We start from the raw sequence: 20211 nt of genomic DNA on the forward strand, positions 1-20211 counted from the left end.
ATACAAATGGCTAACAGACAATGAAAAAAGTGTTCAACATCACTAGCCATCAGGGAAATACAAATCAAAACCACAATGAGATACTACCTTACTCCCATTAGAATGGCAAAAATTGAAAAGACAGGAAACAAGTGTTGGTGAGGATATAGAGAAAGGGGAACTCTCTTACACTGCTGGTAGAATGCAAGCTGATACAGCCACTCTGGAAAACAGTATGGAGGTTTCTCGGGTTATTAAAAATAGAATTACCTTAGGATGCAACAATTACACTACTAGGTATTTACCCAAAAGATAAAGATATAGTGAAAAGAATGGGCACATACATCCAAATATTCATAGCAGCAATATCCACAATACTCAAATTGTGGGAGGAGACAAGATGCCCTTCAACAGATGAATGGATAAAGAAGATGCGGTCCATATATACAAGGGAATATTACTCAGCCATCAGAAAGGATGAATACCCAGCATTAGCATCAACATGGACAGAACTGGAGGAGATTATGCTAAGTGAAATAAGTCAAGCAGAGAAAGATAGTTACCAGATGGTTTCACTCATATGTGGAACCTAAGGAATAGCACAGGGGAAGGGAGGGAAAACTGAATTGGAAGAAATCAGAGAGGGAGACAAACTATGAAAGACTCAACTCCAGGAAACAAACTGAGGGTTACAGATGGAAGGGGAGTAGGGGGATGGGGTAGCTGAATGATAGGTATTAAGGAGGGCACATGTTGTGATGAGCACTGTGTGTTATATGCAACTAATGAATCGTTGTTCATTAAAAACTAATGATGTACTATCATTGAACATAATAATAATAATAAATAATTTAAAATTAATTAATTAATTAAGGGAAAGAAACTATTTAAATCAATAAATACAAAAAGGTTTTAAATTTTCTGACTTTTCAACCAGCTACATAAACATGAATTATTTTATTAGAAAATATAACTGTTACAAAAATTAAAAATAAATAAGTTGCTGCTACAAAACTGCAACATAATATATAGTTTACCAGTTCTCTTATAGTCAGAAAGATAGGAGTGGGTGATAATGGTGATATGGATGAAGATGAAAGGATATGAGGGAAAGGAGATTTAGGGAAAGTAAGAAGAGAAAAACAGAAAAAGTGCTTTATTACATGAGTTAGTTATATGAGGTCACCAACAGGAACATATCCTCTGACTAAGGTTCTATAATGAGAACCACCTCATTTGGATGACTTCATTGTCCTGGTGTCTTCAAGCCAGGGGAAAGGAGATGCTCATATCCTCTTGTAAAACACACCATCAGCAAGATTTCACTGTCCAACCCTGGACCAGAGGAATCGTGGAGTTATGGTCTTCACCTTGGTTGGAGGAGTGCTCAATCTCACTTCTCCACACCTGGATAACAGGGAGCCAAAATGCTGGCATCTGGCAGCTGGCATCTATCACTACCAAAAAGGCTCAAAGACAATGGTCAACTCAGGCTTTTCTTCTTGAAGTGTTTCTAATGCACATTTTGTATCATAATTGAAATACATTTCACACAACCTGTAAGAACAAATTGACAGCCTTGTGTTATATTCTTCAAAGAGCACTCTCAGAGTTTTTGCTTTAAAAACCTCATCTCCTTACTTCCCTTAACCTAACATACTTCTAAGCTCTCTGATGCTACATTTCATGCCTATTGTTTTTCTGTTATTTTTTTAACCTTCAAGTTTGGAAATGTTTAAACATGTTAATTTAGAGAGAATGGTAGTGAATCCCTATGCCTATTACCCAAATTTGACAATTAATAACCCATTGCCAGGGACGCCTTGGGTATCTCAGTCAGTTAAGCATCTGCCTTCAGCTCAGGTTATGATCCCAAGGTCCTGGGGTCGAGTACCATGTCATCAGGCTCCCTGCTCAGTGAGGAGTCTGATTCTTCTCCCTCTGCCCTCCTTCCCTGCTCATGCTCTTGCTCTCCCTCAATCTCTGTCTCTCAAATAAGTAAATAAAATCTTTTTAAAAAATACATTTAAAAAAAACTCATGGCCAATCTTGTTTCATCTATCACCCACCTACTCCTCATATCAATGGATTATTACAAACACAGCATTGCATGCATCTATAAATGTTGCACTACGTGACACTAAATGAAGATTTTTAGAAACACAACCACAAATGCCAATATCACATTTAAAAAGTTAACAGTGATTCCTTAATATCAATATATGCCCAGTGTTTAAATTTCCTCAATTACCTGATATATTTTTTATATTAGGTTCATTTAATCAAGAGCGAAATAAACTTCCCACATTGCAACCATTTTGTATACCTCTCAAGTCTTCTTTGATATATAATTTCTTCCCTCTTGTCTCCTTTTTTTCTTAAGTTTCCCTTGCAACTTAGCTAAGAAATCACACCATTTGTCCTGCACCATTTCTACCAATCTTGATTTGGTTGTGTTATGGATTGCATGTTTGTGTTTCTTCAAAATTCCTACACAGAAGCCCTAATCCCTCATGTGATGGTATTTGAAATGGGACATTTGGGATATAGTTAAGGTTAGATGAGGTCATGAGAGTGGGTCATCACAATGAGATCATTCCCCTAAGGTAAGAGATGCCAGGGCACACAGTGTCTCTGTCTCTGTCTCTCTCTTCCACGTAAGTACATGGGTAAAAGGCAGCCACCTGCAAGCCTGGAAGAAAGCTCTCACCAGAACCTGAATCGGTTGGCACTGTGATCTTAGACTTCCCATATTCAAATCTGTGAGCAATAAATATCTGTTGTTTAAGGCACCCTGAGCTAATGAGACAGGTTGATTGTATCCAGAGGTTCCTTGGTCAGTTTGGAGCCTGTCCCTCATCTGCAGAGTGTCCCTCAGGGCTAGGTCAGTGACTTCAGATACAGTAATGTCTCAGCTTCATTCTGGCCTACTCTTCCCTTTTTCATTCTACTTCTCTTCACTCTGAGAATGTTGGCTTTTCCTGCAGTACCTGTGCTCCACTGTGTCTACATAAGGATGCACACTTCTGTTTATTCAAGCCTGCATTCCAACTGGTTATCAGCCTTGAGGTCATGAACTAGAACAGAAGCCCAGGACTAATAGAATTTATATGATTTGTGTAAGATATAGATAACAAATAAGCAAGAAAGTGATGTAGCAAGTATGTATGATGGTGATCACACTATGGAGGAAAATAAGAAAAAAGGAGGGGATATGCTGGACTGTTATTTTCAGTAGGATGGCCAGAGACAGACACAGAAGAAGACCTCCAAGCAGAGGATTTAAGGATACATGGGAACAAGACACATGGATATCAAGGGGAGAGAGGTTCAGGCAGAGGGAACAGGAAATGCCAAGTTCTGGAGGTGACCATATTTTTGCAAAACTGCAAGATCAGTGTATGTGGAGCAGAAGGAACATGGATTAGGAGACAATGAATTTGCAGAAAGAGCAGAGGCTTGATCACAGGAGGCCTTAGGCACTGCCGTGGATTTGTGGATATTACTTTCAATGTGATAGGAAGTCACTAGAGCATGTGGGCAGGAATGATATAATCACTTGCTCCTGTTTGAGCTGCACCCCGCATCTGCCATGGTCAGGATAGTAATAGATGCAGAGAAGCCTGGCAGATGCCATCAGAACAATTCAGACAAGGGGGACAGTGGCTTGAACTAGGGTAGGAGTCATGAAGCTGGCATGTTATGGAAGCAGAACAAACAGGACATGCCAATGAGCTGACGTGCATGTAAGAAAACACAGGTGTCAAAGTTGACCTAGAGTGATGGGGTTTTTGTTGTTTTTGTGGGGTTGTTTTGTTTGTTTGTTTTTGGCTTGAGCAATTCTCACTGAGTAACCATTGACTGAGATGAGGAAGAAGCAGAAGAGGGGCCAATACAGGTTTGGATTTGGACATGTAAAGTTTAGCACATTTATTAGACATACAAATGAAAAGTTCAGACTAACATTTTGACATGGAATTCCTGCAGGTATAAATTGGCTGGCACAGCATATATATGGTAAAGCCAGAACACTGGATGATATCAACATGGGATAAAGTATAGAGAAAAAAAAATAGCTCAAGGATTGAGTCCTGGTGTTTCAGCATGTGCAGGTCAGGATGATAAAGAGAATCCACAAAAGGAGACTGAGCAGAAATAGCAAATGAAGGAGAAAAAAATCCAGCATGGAGAAGGTGTGGCCCCTAAAGCCAAGTGAGGGAAAGTTCTTCGGTTGAGAACATGATTGTCAGGGTTGACAAAGGTACAGGACTCACTAGGAAGCTCTTACTGGAGAGGTAATGAATACCAGTGGTATCACTAGTAATGAAACACAACACAATGCACATAAGCTGGCTTATGGAATTTCTAATCTTGACGTTTCTGGAACTTTCTTTTCTCATTTTCAAATCCTAAGAACACCCCCACTGTGCAAAGACCTTTGCAATTAAGAGGATCCACGGACTGCTCTAGGTCTACAAAGTACCTTTGGTTCCTTACAGGGTCATATAATTTTATTTGGTCATTTTCACTGGGACTTGGGTTTCTTTCAGGAATATGAATGGAAACTCTTTGACACCCAACTGAATCTTAATTATTCTAACTGTCTGGATGACGTTAAACATGTGGTTTGTGAATCATAAAAGGTCTGCAAAACAGACACAGACCCAACCTCAGTCTGAATACAAATGAAGCCATCCTGGGTTTTGATGACTCATCAACTTGTCCTTAGTACTCTGAACACGCCACATGAATCCGTGCAACGCATACTTACTTCAGGCTTTTTAGGAGGCAGCCCTGCTGTTTCAACACCTCACAGAGCAGCATGACCCCTAGATCACCCAGGTCATTACTGCCCAGACTCAGCTCCCGCAGGCTCTTATTGGAGGTCAGAAGTGTGGAAAGATCCCAGCAACAGTGTGAGGTGAGGCTACAGCCATCTAATCTGCAAGAAAGAGGGTGATTTAAGGAAAATGTCCCCTTAACTATCCTCCTAGACCCCCCAGATCTCAGCCTGCAATGTTTCAATTGCACAAAAAGCACAGGATTAATGAACTTGGAACAATTTTTTGTGCCCATAGTTATTCTTCTCCCCATTTCAGATGAAGGCATTTTTTCCAGTCTCCTGGATTGTGCAGATCAAATCAGTAATAGTTTGTGAACTGATTTTTCCCAAATTCTATGGCTCTCTACAAATTTCCCTTAAACACAAGGGCCATATTGCCCTATTCTTTTGTGGTGAAATCTAGTTTTTACCTTTATACCACCAAGAAGTAGAACTCCTCCCGGTCCCATGATCCTGTAATAAGCCAAACCTTAGGAGATCACCATCACTTCTCAGATAAAAATCATCCCACCATCATTCTCCCCACCTTAGCCACCATGCATCCCCATCACTGTAATTAGCTAAGGGACTTACTCCAATATCTGAAGCTTACAGTTGGGGTGCAAGAGGCCCTCACAGAGTAGCTTAACTCCTGTGTCTTCAAGAGCATTGCCCCGTAGGTAAAGGTGTGTGAGCTTCTGGTTAGTGCTGAGCATTGACGACAAAGCTGGACAACAAGCTGACGTAAGGCCAGAATTCATCAACCTGGAGAAGGAACAAGGAAATGAGGCCTCAATATTCAGCCTTTCTTGAACCCTGCAAAGCTATCTTAGCACAGGAATCTCATCTCATCTAAAAAGTACATCCTTGGGGCACTTGGGTGGCTCAGTTGGTGAAGCGTCTGCCTTTGGCTCAGGTTGTTATCCCAGTGTCCTCTGATCAAGCCCCACATCAGGCTCAGTGGAGAGTCTGCTTTTCCCTCTCTCTGCCCCCCACCCCAAACTGGTTCTCTCTCTCTCTTTCCCTCTCTCTCAAATAAATTAAATCTTTAAAAAAAAAAAAAAGCTGCATTTTTCTCCTTCAAGGTCAGGACCCAGCCTCTTGGATATAATCTGAGGAAAGCATGACTCTTTGTCTCTGGACCCGTAAGAGAGACAAATAATAGTCACAGTAGATGCTTTGCTGGGATTGGTGGAAGGGACAGAAAAAGCAAACTGATTCAGATTTCTTCCACATTCTTCTTCCTTCTTACACATTCTTCTTCCTTCTTACACATATTCTCTCTGCCATGTATGCTCTTTACCACCACACCTTCTAGAAATACATCCCAGATTATCCTTCACTGAAAATTCCAACAACATTGCAAAGAGTTGCCTTATTGGATTCTCACATTAACTGAGTAAGGCAGCAGTGCAGCTGTAACTATTATGTGTCTTTTGCAGACTAGAAATCAGGTTTATCAAATCCTGTCTTTCTCTTAAGGTGAAAGACCAAGTGTTTAGTGGGGAGGGACATGAATTTAAGCCTTATAGGGCCATCCCTCTTCTGTGGCCCTTCTATCCATATCACCCTTCTTTCTGCACTGGTAGGGGGCTCTCAGAGCAGAGAATTCTAGATTTTTATTATACTCAGTAGGACTAAGAAGTTTGGTGGCTGCATTTGGGTCAAATTGAATATATCCTCTCACCCAACAGGAACATGAGGGTTCTAGGAGAGAGAGCTGCATCCCTCTAGCACAGAAGCTCAGAGCTGGGTATACAGTACACAGAAAGCCACTTATGCTAGGCCTTCAACGAAACCATGACTTAACAACATCTCGTGCAATCACATTCTTTCCTGCAGAAATCCTTAACAATAACATGTTTATAAGTTCCAAGATGTCTTAGAATCAGGAAAAATAGAAACATAGAATGTAGCACCAGCAGGTGATCAAAAGAAAACAGAAGTACTTATCTACTTACTGGTTTCCATCTCGGCAGTCAGGGATGAGTCGTAATTTAAAAAAAAAAAAAAAAGAACAATTGAATATGCAAGACAAAGAGGGGAATAAATCCCAAGATGGATGAATTTAAAAACAAAACAAAACAGGGCAAGGCTTCTAGTAAGAACTTTATTTCCAGCTGAGAATAATTTCATTAGATGGTCCTTAATTAATGTGCTGAAGGGATTTGCAAGATTATTAGCTATTACGAGCCAAATGTTTGTGTCATATTGAAATCATATGTTGAAATCTTAACCTTCATTGTGATGGTAGGAAGTGCAGCCTTTAAGAAGTAATTACATCTTCGGGGCACCTGGGTGGCTCAGTGGGTTAAGCCTCTGCTTTGGCTCAGGTCATGATCTCAGGGTCCTGGGATTGAGCCCTGCATCGGGCTCTCTGCTCAGCAGGGAGCCTGCTTCCCCCTCCCTCTCTCTGTCTGCCTCTGCCTACTTGTGATCTCTATCAATAAATAAATAAAATCTTAAAAAAAAAAAAAAGAAGTAATTACATCTTCAGGGTGGAGTCTTCATGATGGAATTAGTGCCCTGATAAAACAGACCCCAAAGAGTTCCCTTGCCAGTATTGTCATGTGAGGACACAACAATAAGGTGGCTGTTTGAAAGCCAGGGAACAAATGATCTACAGGCACCTTGATCTTGGGCTTCCAGCCTCCAGAACTGTGAGTCATGTTTGTTGTTTGAGTCACCCAGACCATGGTATTTTTGTTAGAGCAGCCTGAACAGACTAGATGAAGATGAAGAACAGCAAAGATGAAGACCATTCCAGAAAACTGAAGATACTCATCCAAAAGGAAAGGAAAAAATATTTTGTAAGCTACAAAATGGCAAGCTTTGCCATCATTTCCAGAAAATGATTAGAAGGGATTATGAACAGGTGTTTGACTAGCAGTGCACTAGGAAATGGCAGTACAAGGTGGTTTTGTTAAATATAAGTCACATCTCAATTATCAAAATGTTAATTACCATTGAGATGGAGTGATGGATGCATGGAGTGCATAATGAAATGTTTAGGCAATCAAACAAGTTCTACCCAGCAATCAGCTTGATTAGAGGAATGTAACCAATATAACACATCTTGGTCTCAACCAATCCATTCGATTCAGTTCTACATTCACGGAGTAAAGATATCTTGCCATGTACTGTATTGTTAAATGATTGTGGTTTTTTTTAATTACTAATTATATGCTTATGTTATAAAAATGTGTCAGAAAGAAAATTGAGGAATAAAAAATGCAACAAGTCTGTTTCATTTCTACACAATAATAATATTTGGCTGAAATAATGACTTAAAATGGGATTGTCTCATAGAATTACAACAAAACCAAGATGTAGGTATCATTTTTGTCCTTATTTTTAAATGGAAAAGCTGGGAAATTATTTGAAAAATAAGAAGGAGTTTCCTAGATGGACTATGATGATGGGTGAATACTTTGCATACTAGGCAAAGGGAAAGTGGTAAGCAAAGGAAGGAAGGGTAAAAGAGGTCACATTCTTAGAATTAAAAGCTACTAAATATGACTCAGAATGGAGTGAAGAGTGTGGCAGAAGCAATGATCTAAAGCTGATCAGGGACAACGTTGTATACTATGCTAAGACACAGCAACTACACTCTTACTTCAAAGAACTTTTGAAGTTTGTTTGTTTTTCCCTTTGTTTGTTTTTTTAAATTTATTTGACATAGAGAGGGAGCTAGAGAAGAAATACAAGCAGGGGGAGTGGGAGAGGAAGAAGCAGACTCCGTGCTGAGCCCGGAGCCAAATGCAGGGCTCAGTCCCAGGACGCTGGGATCATGACCTGAGCCAAAGGCAGACACTTAACAACTGAGCCACTCAGGTGTCCCCTTTTGAAGTTTTTTTGAGAAAAAGTGTGATATTATCAAATCTGCATTTTAGAAAACTCCTCTGATGTTTTGCAAAAGAAAGAAGCAGGTAAAGGGAACTCAAAGTAAAGACAATCTACAGTTTTCCTCTGTTTACTGGCTAATCAGCCTTCTGGAAAGTCCCAGTATTCAACAAGGCAGTAAAGAAAAGGCAAGAAGGGGACAAAGGATGACGGTGGAGAGTAAGTTATACGAATTAAAGAATTTTGCAACTGCTCACTATGAGGCACTTATGTAATATGGGAGGGGTAGTGCAAAATGCAACCAAAAATAGAGTCCTAAAATTCAGGACATGTGGCCATACCTAACAAAATATAAAATGCCTTAAAGGGTGACTTCATTAATTATGTTTATAGGTTTCCATCTCAAAAGAAATATCCACACATAAATAAAGTTATATATACAAATATGTTTTTTCATAGTTACTTGTAATAATAAAAAAGGAGAAAGTCACCCAAAGTTTATCATTCAGTAAGAACCTAAATAAATTACTGTAATGCATACTATGTAATATTATGCCCAAATCTGTAGTTCTGTATATGTCAGCATGGTAATAAATTCCTGATGAATTTAAGAAGATAGCATAAAAAAGACTCCACAAAAGATTCCTCAAGAAATTAAAAATAGAGCTTCCCTATGACCCTGCAATTGCACTACTGGGTATTTACCCCAAAGATACAGATGTAGTGAAAAGAAGGTCCATCTGTACCCCAATGTTTATAGCAGCAATGGCCATTGTCGCCAAACTGTGGAAAGAACCAAGATGCCCTTCAATGGATGAATGGATAAGGAAGATGTGGTCCATAGACACTATGGAGTATTATGCCTCCATCAGAAAGGACGAATACCCAACTTTTGTAGCAACATGGACAGGACTAGAAGAGATTATGCTGAGTGAAATAAGTCAAGCAGAGAGAGTCAAGTATCATATGGTTTCACTTATTTGTGGAGGATAACAAATAACATGGAGGACATAGGAAGATGGAGAGGAGAAGGGAGTTGAGGGAAATTGGAAGGGGAGGTGAACCATGAGAGACTATGGACTCTGAAAAACAACCTGAGGGTTTTGAAAGGGCAGGGGGTGGGAGTTTGGGGAAGCCAGGTGGTGGGTATTATGGAGGGCATATATTGCATGGAGCACTGGGTGTGGTGAATAAACAATGAATTCTGTTACACTGAAAAGGAAAAAAAAAAAGATAGGTGGGTGGATGGACAGATAGACAGATAAATGTTCATGTAAAATGTCTGGAAGTTTGCTCATCAGCTCTTTGTAATTGGTTCTCTCAAAAGTGGGCTGGGTAAGAACTTTTGCTTCTTACTTCATGTGTTTATATTATTTGATATTTTATCAATTATCTACATCTCTCTCAAAAGAAAAGAGTAAAAGGAATATTCTCAAACTCATTCTATGAGGCCAACATTAACTTAATATCAAAACCAGACAAAGATATTAAAGAAAAAAATTACAAATATCTCCTATAACCATAGGTTCAAAAATCTCAACAAAATATTACCAAATTGAATCCAACAATGTATAGAGAGAATTACACACTTCAATCACATAGGATTTATTCCCAGTATACAAGGCTAAATCTACCTTTGAAAATTACTTAACATTTAAAAAAAAAATTAAGGGGCGCCTGTGTGGCTCAGTGGGTTAAAGCCTCTGCCTTCATCTCAGGTCATGATCCCAGAATCCTGGGATCGAGCCCCGCGTCAGGCTTTCTGCTCAGCGGGGAGCCTGCTTTCCCCTCTCTCTCTGCCTGCCTCTCTGCCTACTTGTGGTCTCTGTCTGTCAAATAAATAAATAAAATCTTTTAAAAAATAATAAAATAAAATAAATTAATGTAACACATCACATCAAAAGACTATACAAGATAAATCACATGATGATATCAATAGATGCAGGAAGAATTTTTGACAAAATTCCAATATTCATTCATGAACAAAGTATTCAGCCAATTAAAAATAGAGGGGAACTTCCTCAAATTAACAAAGAATATCTACAAAAAGTCTACTGCAACAACATATATAGTGGAGAGGAACTCAAAGCTTTCCCACTTAAATCAGGAAAAGACAAGGATGTCCCCATTCTTTAATTTTTTTAATTCACCTAATGGAAGTCCTAGCTAATGCTATATGACAACAAAAGGAAAAACACAAAGAAATATACAGATTGGAAAGGAATAAATGAAACTGTTTGGAAATGGCATGATCTTTTACATTTTAAATCTGAAAGAATTTACTAAAAAACTCTTAAAATGAAATATATGCTGACATATATCACAAAATATGTACAAGATCCATATGAGAAAAACTACAAAATTCTGATGAAAGAAATCAAAGAAAAACCAAATAAATGGACAGACAGTGCATGCTCATAGTTAGAAGACTCAATTTTGTCAAGATGTCAGTTCTGCCCAATTTTATCTATAGATTTGATGCAATTCCCACAAAATCCCAGAAAGTGTTTTTAAGATACTGACAAATTGACTCCGAAGTCTATATGGGTGGACAAAAGACCCAGAACAATCTACACGATATTGAAGAAAAAGAACAAATTCAGAGAACTGACATTACTGAACTCCAAGAGTTGCTATAAAACAACAATAATGAATACAATGTGGTACCGCCAAAGTAACAGACAAAGTAATCAACAAAGCAGAATAGAAAGCTCAAAAATAGACCCACATAAACATAATCAATTGATCTTTGCCAAAGAAGCAATGGACCAAAGTTAATCTTTTCAACAAATGGTTCTGGAACAACTGGACATCCACGTGAAAAAAAATAAAAAATTTTAAAAAGTCTCTTGACGTTGATCGTAATGCACTTCATATATTTATGTAAAAAAATTTTAAATTAATGCAAAACAGATCTAAATGTAAAACACAAAATTATAAAACCCTTAAGATAACAGGAGGAAACCTAGATCACCTGTGCTTGACAATGAGTTGTTAGATACAATACCAAAGGCAAGATGCAGGGGAAAAAAAAATCAGTAAGTTAAACTTTATTAAAATTAAAATTATCTTCTGTAAAATACCATCAAGAGGATAAAAAGACAAGCCATACTGGGAGAAAATATCTCCAAAGACATATCTGGTAAAGGACTGCTATTTAGAATATACAAAGAACCCTTCACACCCAATAAGAACATAAAAAACCTGATTTAAAATGTGCCAAAGACACCTTACCAAAGAATACACACAAATGACTAATATGTTTATGAAAAGACACTCTACATCATAAGTCATCAAAGAAATGCAAGTTAAAACAAAAAGAAAAACAAAATATGACTACATGAATATTACAATTGCCATGATAGAAAACTGACAATGCCAATTGCTGGTGAGGATATGAAGCAACACAAGTGCTCATTCACAGTGTTTGGGATGCAGAATGGTACACACCGTCTTTAGAAGGCATGTTTGAGATTTCTTACAAAACTAAACATCCTTTAATTATATAATGCAGCAATATCTCTCCTTGATATTTATCCTGAGGAGCTGAAAACTTATTTCCATGCAAAAACCTTCACACAGATGTGTATGCCCCCTAATTCATACGTATCAAAACTTGAACACAAGAGGTTCAGTAAGATGACGGAGTAGGAGAAATTCAGAAGATGGCTGCAGAGTAGAAGGACCCTAGGTTCATCTCTTCCATGAACACAATTAGATATCTAACAAATCATCTTAAAAACCTCCAGAAACTGAGCTGAAGACTGACAGAGCACTCTATAGAACTAAAGGGACATAAGAGAGCACATTGAAGAAGATAGGAAGGTCAGAGACGTGGTTTGAGGGAGAAATGGATCATGGGTGGGATGGGAACCATGGTAACAGAGAAGGGTGAAAGAGAGGAGAGCACATAGGGGAAGTTCAAGGAGAACGATTCACCAAAGACATTGGCTGGGAAACTGAGAAAGACTGAATTTTGTGAGTTCTTGAGAAACAGCAGGGCTTGAAGCTTGGATTTTAAAAGTCAGCAGGCTTGGCTGGGATACAGCCTAGAGGGTGCTACCCTATTCCTAGAGCAGATTACATTGAAAGAGTGATTTGAAAATGCCTGGGGCACACAGTGGGGCAATTATTCCCTCTTCCTGGAACACTTTTCCATTCAAGGAAGCATTCAAGGAGACCCTCTCCAGGAACAAAGGAAATAGTTAGTGCCATTTCCTTCCTCTATCCCTCAGCATAAACACAAATCACCTGCAGAAAGCAAGGCAGAACTCACATCGGCTGCCTAACCTGCTTACACCAAGCCCCGCACCCCTGTGCTCTGGAGACTCTGCCCTTCTCAGTAAAGTTTGCCTCACTCTCAGCATGGTGGGCCCTTCCCCCAAGAAGACCACACATACCACAGCCCACACCATATCTACTGACCAGAGAGTTCTGTAGTGTCCCCTGATCTCATGGAAGTGGTATCAGGTTTCATTTTATAAACAGACAAGAACACACCACATTAAAACTTACCACATGCAAGTCAGGGACCAAACACTGCCCACAGCAGGGAAGGAACGCTTCTTCAAATGACTGGCCCGAAAGAGCAGCCAGAACACAACAGCATGGTGCACGCAACACACACCAGAGATACCCCCTGAAGCACCAGATGCTTGACACTATATGATCTCTCCTTGACGAAATGCCAAGATGGAAGAATTTATCCCAAATGAAAGAACAAGATGAGGGATGGCCAGAGATCTAATTGAAACAGTTATAGGTTATGTGTGGTAGAGGATTTAAAGCAACCAGCATAAGGATACTGACTGGGCTTGAGAAAAGAAGACACTTACCACAGAGATAAAATACCACAGTGAGACCCTTACCACAGAGATAAAAGTTAAAAAGAATCAGAGATGAAGGACACAATAAACGAGACTAGAAACAGACTTGATGTAATGAACAGCAGACTGGAAGAAGTGGAAGAAGGAATTAGTGGCATATAAGACAAGATAATGGAAAATAATAAAGCTGAACAAAAGAGAGAAAGAATTATGCATCATGAGAAAAGACTTAGAGACTCAGTGACTGCCATCAATCATAATAACATTTGTATTTTAGGAGTCCTGGAAGAAGAGAGAGAAAATGGGACAGAAAATTAATTTAAGAAACTAAAAGACATCCTACTGAGTTAGAGAAGATATTTACAAATGGCATATCTGCTAAAGGATTAGTATCCAAAATCTACAAAGAACTTCTCAAACTTAACACCCAAAAAACAAATAATCCACTTAAAATAGGGGCAGAAGACATGAATAAACATTTTTTTCTAAGAAGATATACAGATGGCCAACAGACACATGAAGAAAATATTTTCAACATCACTCAGCATCAGGAAAATACAAATCAAAACTAAAATGAGACATCACCCCACACCTGTCAGAATGATTCAAATCAACACAAGAAACAAGTATTGATGAGGATATGGAGAAAGGGGAACCCTCTTACACTGCTGGTGGATATGTAAACTGGTACAGCCACTTCAGAAAATAGTATGGAGGTTCCCCAAAAAGTGGAAAAAAGAACTACCCTTTGATCCAGCAATTGCACTACTAGATATTTGCCCAAAGGACACAAGAATATTAATTCATAGGGACACATGCATCCTGATGTTTATAGCAGCATTATCTACAATAGTCAAATGATGGAAAGAGCCCAAATGTCCACAGAATGATGTATGGATAAACAAGATGTGGTGTGTGTGTGTGTGTGTGTGTGTGTGTGTGTGTGTGTAATGGAATGTTATTCAACCATAAAAAAAAAGTAAATCTTGCCATTTGCAATGACATGGATGGAGCTAAAGAGTATTATGTTAAGCAAAGTAAGTCAATTAGAGAAAAGCAAATATCATATAGTTTCACTCATGTGTCGAATTGTTTTAATTAAAGATTTTATCTATTTATTTGTCAGAGACAGAGAGCACAACCAGGGGGAGCTGTAGGCAGAGGGAGAACCAGGCTTTCTGCTGAGCAAGGAGCCCAATGTGGGACTCAATTTCAGAACCCTGGGATCATGACCTGAGCTGAAGGTAGACACTTAAACCGACTGAGACACCCAGGCATCCCTCATGTGTGAAACTTAAGAAACAAGACAAATGAGCAAAGGGAAAAAGAAACAAACCAAGAAACAGACTTATAACTATAGAGAAACACTGATGGTTACCAGAGGGGAGGTGGGTGAGGGGTTGAGTGAAATGGTGATAGGGATTAAGAACACTTCTTGTGATGAGCACTGACTGTTGTATGGAAGTGCTGAATCACTGTACTATACATCTGAAACTAATGGTACATTGTACATTAACTAATTGGAATTTAAATAAAAACTTTTTAAAAAGATGGTGTTATAAGAGGATCCTGAGTTCACCTTGACCCATGGACACACCAAGAGCTACATCTGTACAAACAAAACTCTGAAAATAATTGGAAAACTGGTGGAAAAGATATTCCACAGAAAGAAGGCCACATGGAAAAAAGATAGTCATGGAGGCCCAGTTAAGAACAAAATGCCTGGCAAGTCTAACCACAAATGAGATGGACAACACAAGCATGAGGGACTCAAACTGTGAAGACAAGTCACCATAACATCTGGCTTTGAAAATCAGTAGGACTTAACTCTGGGCACTTTAAAAATCAGCAGACTTAAATTTAGGAGAGCCAGAGGACAACAGAAAATGTAATCCTTGCCCTAAAATAACCAACATAATAGAGGTACCTGGCTGGCTCAGTCAGAAGAGTGTGGGATTCTAGATAGGTTTGTGAGTTTAAGCCCCATGTTGGGTACAGAGACTAATTTAAAAAAAAAAAAGCGTTAAAAAAATTAAAATGTTTTATTTATTTATTTATTTATTTATTTGAGAGAGAGAGCGAGAGAGCACCAGTGGGAGAAGGAGAAGATGGAGGGAGAGAGAAAGAACCCCAAGCAGACTCCCTGCTGAGCAGGAAGTCCAAAGCAGGACTCAATCCCATGACCCATGAAATCATGACATGACTAGAAATCAAGAGTCAGACACTTACTGTCTGACACTTACTGGACTGAGCTACCCTGGTGCCCCAACTTAAAAATATTATTTTAAATAAACAACATAAAAGATAATATAGCCCAAAACACAACACACAACTGAAAAGTGCCTGGTCAGGGGGGAGGAGCCTGGGTGGTTCAGTAGATTTTTGGTTCAGGTCATGATCTCAGGGTTGTGAGATTGAGATCTGTGTCAGGATCCATGCTCAGTGGGGAGTCTGTTTGAGATTCTTTGCCTCTCCCTTTGCCCTTTGTCCCCTTTTTAATTAATTAATTAATTCATTAATTAATTAATTTTTAAGTGCCTGGGGTATATGTGAAAATGATTTATTTTCTTATCTAAGATCACCTTCTGGAGGGGCAGTAGTCTTCAGAAGATTTTTCTGAGAGTAAAAGTGTTAGTTGGCACCATTTCTCTTTTCCTTCCTCACCTAGATAGCTGGAAACTAGCTGGAGCCAGCACTAACATTCTCCACCTACCTTACTAACATTGCATGCCCTACTCTGTGTTCCCCTGCGGATCCACCATATCCAAATCACCCACCTCAACAAGTGTCCACCCAAAATGGCTGCCCCACCCAAACCAGCAAACCAGCCCAGCAGGGACCTGCACCACTCCAAGGCGACTCTTGTCCTGCAGAGATAGGAAGATAACCCCACACACCAGTGTAGCCCCAGTTTCAGCAGCTAAGCCTTTCAGCTGGCTGCACAGGAAGAATGGCCTGCCTTTCCACGTACCCATATCTGTAGCAGACAGGCTAAGTCCAGAAAACTAGCCTGATTGTTGACCCCACCTACTTATAAGCCTGTAGCAGCCTCAGAAGCCTCCTCAACAGAGCAGGAACTGCATCTGCATCCATCCACTGCACCTACAGTAGGCACAAGAAGTTGTATGAAGTCCACATAGAAGAGCACACCCGGAATGCTTGATTCTGTTAACCAGGAGCATTGCACCATAAGGAATCAAAGAATCTTTTCCACACACGGTCACTACTTTCAAGACCAGGGGATGTAGACAACTTCCTTAATACAAAGAAGCAAATACAGAGTCACACAAATTGAGGAGGAAGATAAATATGCCCCAAATGAAAAAAAAAAAAAAAAAAGACAAATTTACAGCAAAAGAACTAAATAAAACACAGAAAACCAATATGCCTGGTAAAGAATTCAAAGTAACAGCCATAAAGATAAAGGACTTCAGAAAACAGTAGATGAACTCAGAGAGAACCTCAACAAAAAGATAGAAAATATAAAAAAGAACAAGCCAAATATAAAGAATTCAGTAGCTGAAATAAAATATACACCAGAGGGAATCAACAGCAGATTTAAGGATATAGAATAATGGATCAAAAATCTGGAAGACAAGGTAATGGAAACCAACCAAGTTGAACAATGAGAAAAAAAAAAAAAAAAGAAAAAATTACAATAGATTAAAGTACCTCAGCAACACCATCAAGCATAACATTTACATTCTAGGGATCCCAGAAGGAGAAGAGCAATAACATATTTGAAGAAATAATAGCTGAAAAATTCTCTAATCTTGGGACAGAAATAGACATCCAGGTCCAACAAGTGGAGAGTTCCTAACAAGATAAACCTAAAGAGGTTCACACAAGAATGCATAACGATTTAAATGACAAAAAAAAAGTAATGATAAAGAAATTTTTTTTTAATTTTCAGCAAAAGCATTTTAGGCCAGAAAATAGTGGTATGATATATTCAAAATGTTGGAAGGAAAAAGTCTGCAATCAAGAATATTCTACCTGCCCCTGGGGATAAAAATACATTATATGTTTATTAAAATAAAAAAATTTAAAAAAAAAGAATATTCTACCTGGCAAGATTATCTTTCAGAATAGAAAGAGAGACACAGTATTTCCCAGATGAAGAAAAGTTAAAAGAGTTCATTACTACTACATCAACCTTACAAGAAAAGTTAAACGGGTTGCTTTCAATGTAAAGAAAAAGCCATAACTAGAAGTAAGAAAATTATAAAAGAAAAAAAAATTGATAATAGCAAACATTCAGTAAAGGTAGTAGACTAATCACTTATAGTCAGTATGAAGGTTAAAACATGAAAGTAGTAAAATCAATTATATCTACAGATATCAGTGAGGCGATACACATACTAAAAAAGGAGACAAAATATGACATCATATACATTAAAACATGGAAGGGGAGTAAAAATTTAGTGTTTTTAGAATGTGTTCAAACTCAAGCAACCATTAACTTAATATAGACTGATAAATGCCAAAGATGCTATATATGAACCTCATGGTAACTACAAGTCAAAAACCTATAATAAATACCCCCCCAAAATGTTTTTAACTTAATCTACACATAACACTGGAGAATGTCATCAAATCACAAGGGAAGAGAGCAAGAGGACAAGAAAGGAACTACAAAAACAACCAGAAAACAATTAACAAAATGTAAATAAACACATGCTTATCAATAACTACTTTAAATGTAAATGGACTAAGCACTCCAATCAAAAGACATAGGTTGACTGAATAAACTTAGAAAAAAAAAAAAAATAGACCCATCTACATGTTCCCTGCAAGAAACTTACTACAGACTTAAAGAAAAAAACAGACTGGGACACCTGCATGGCTCAGTCATTAAGAATCTGCCTTCAGCTCAGGTCATGATCCCAGGGTCCTGGAATTGAACCCCACATCAGCTTCCCTGCTCAGCGGGGAGTCTGCTTCTCCCTCTCCCACTCCCCCTGCTTCTGTTCCCTCTCTCACTGTGTCTCTCTCTGTCAAATAAATAAATAAAATCTTTTTTAAAAAGACAAAAACAGATGAAAAGTGAAAGGATTGAAAAATATACCATACAAATAGAAAAAGGAAAAAAAAAAAGCCAAAGTGGTAATACCTGTATCTAACAAAACAAACTTTAAAGCAAAGATTGTGGGGTGCCTGGATGTCTCAGTGGGTCCTGGGATCAAGCCCTGCAATGGGCTCTCTGCTAAGCAGGGAGTCTGCTTCCCTTCCTCTCTCTCTGCCTGCCTCTCTGCCTGCTTGTGATCTCTGTCTAATAAATAAAATCTTAAAAAAAAATAAATAAAGCAAAGATTGTAACAAAAAAAAAAAAGAAAGAAAGGCACTATATAATGATAATGGGAAAATCCAATAAGAGGATATAACAATTGTCAATATCTATGCACCCAACGTAGGAATACCTATAAGTAAATCAGTTATTAATAGGCATAGAAGGAGAAAATGACAGTAATACAATTATAATAAGGGATTTTAACACTCCAATTACACCAATGGACAGATCATCCACACAGAAAGTCAATGAGAAAACAGTGGCTTTGAATAACACATTGGACCAGATGGACCTAACAGATATATATAGAACATTCCACCCAGAAACAGCAGAATACACATTCTTTTCAAGTGCATATAAAACATTCTCCACAAGACAAATCTCAATAAATTTAAGAAGTTTGAAGTTATATCAAGCATCTTTTCTGACCACAACAGTAAAAAACCAGAAATGAACTGCAAGAAACGATCTGTGAGGAACACTAATACATGGAGGTTAAACAACATTCTCCAAAACAATGAATGGGTCAACCAAAAAATCAAAGAAGAAATTTTTAAAACCATGGAGACAAATCGAAATGAAAACAGAGCAATCCAAAATCTTTGGGATGCAGCAAAACCTGTTCTAAGAGAAAACTTAATAGCAATACAAGCCTACCTGAAGAAACAAGAATAAATAAATTAAATAGAGACTAAAGAAACAGTGCAAAAGATCAATGAAACCAGGAGCTGGTTCTTTGAAATTATAAACAAAATTAAAAACCCTTAGCCAGACACATTAAGAGAGAAAGGAGACTCAGATACACGAAAATAGAAATGAAGGAGAAATAACAACTGACACCACAGAAGTACAAATGAATATAAGAGAACTTTATGAAAACGTATATGCCAACAAACTGGACAACCTATAAGAAGTGGATAAATTCTTAGAAACATAATTTTCCAAAATTGAATCAGGACGAAATAGAAAATTTGAACAGACCAATTAATGAAATTTTATCAGTTATCAAATATAATTACCAACAAATAAAAGTCAGGGCCAGATGGTTTTACCGGTGAATTCTACCAAATATTTGAAAAATAGTACTACCTATTCCTCTCAAACTATTCCAAACAATAGAAGAGGAAGGAAACTTCCAAATTCATTCCCTGACTCCAGCATTACTCCAATACCAAAACCAGACAAAGACACTAAAAAAAAAAGAAAGAAAGAAAGAAAGAAAGAAAGAAAGAAAGAAAGAAAGAAAGAAAAGAGAGAGAGAGAGAACTACAGGCCAATATCCCTGATGAACATAAATGAAAAAATTCTCAACAAAATATTCAACAATACACTAAAAAATCACTCATTATGGTCAAGTAGGATTTATCAGGGATGCAAGAGTGCTTCAATATTTACAAAACAATCAATGTGATATGTCACATTAATAAGAGAAAGGACATATGATCATCTCG

The 20211-nt window shown here is 38.1% G+C and overlaps 1 protein-coding gene across 1 annotated transcript in view; it reads right to left on the minus strand.

Annotated features, from left to right (window-relative positions):
• Positions 1–893: 893 nt before the first annotated feature.
• NLRP3 (NLR family pyrin domain containing 3) overlaps positions 894–20211 on the minus strand; it is a gene marked incomplete at its 5' end in the record, with an annotated part of 35805 nt that continues 16487 nt past the window's right edge. The window contains 3 exons of the mRNA XM_080804786.1: positions 894–1536; positions 4751–4921; positions 5396–5566. Of these exons, the coding sequence (XP_080660912.1) occupies positions 1437–1536; positions 4751–4921; positions 5396–5566 (442 nt within the window). The 3' untranslated portion in view covers positions 894–1436. The remainder of the gene's footprint in view (positions 1537–4750; positions 4922–5395; positions 5567–20211) is intronic.

The sequence above is a fragment of the Martes martes genome, assembly GCF_963455335.1.
Source record: "Martes martes genome assembly, chromosome: 5".
Taxonomy (NCBI): Eukaryota; Metazoa; Chordata; class Mammalia; order Carnivora; family Mustelidae; genus Martes; species Martes martes.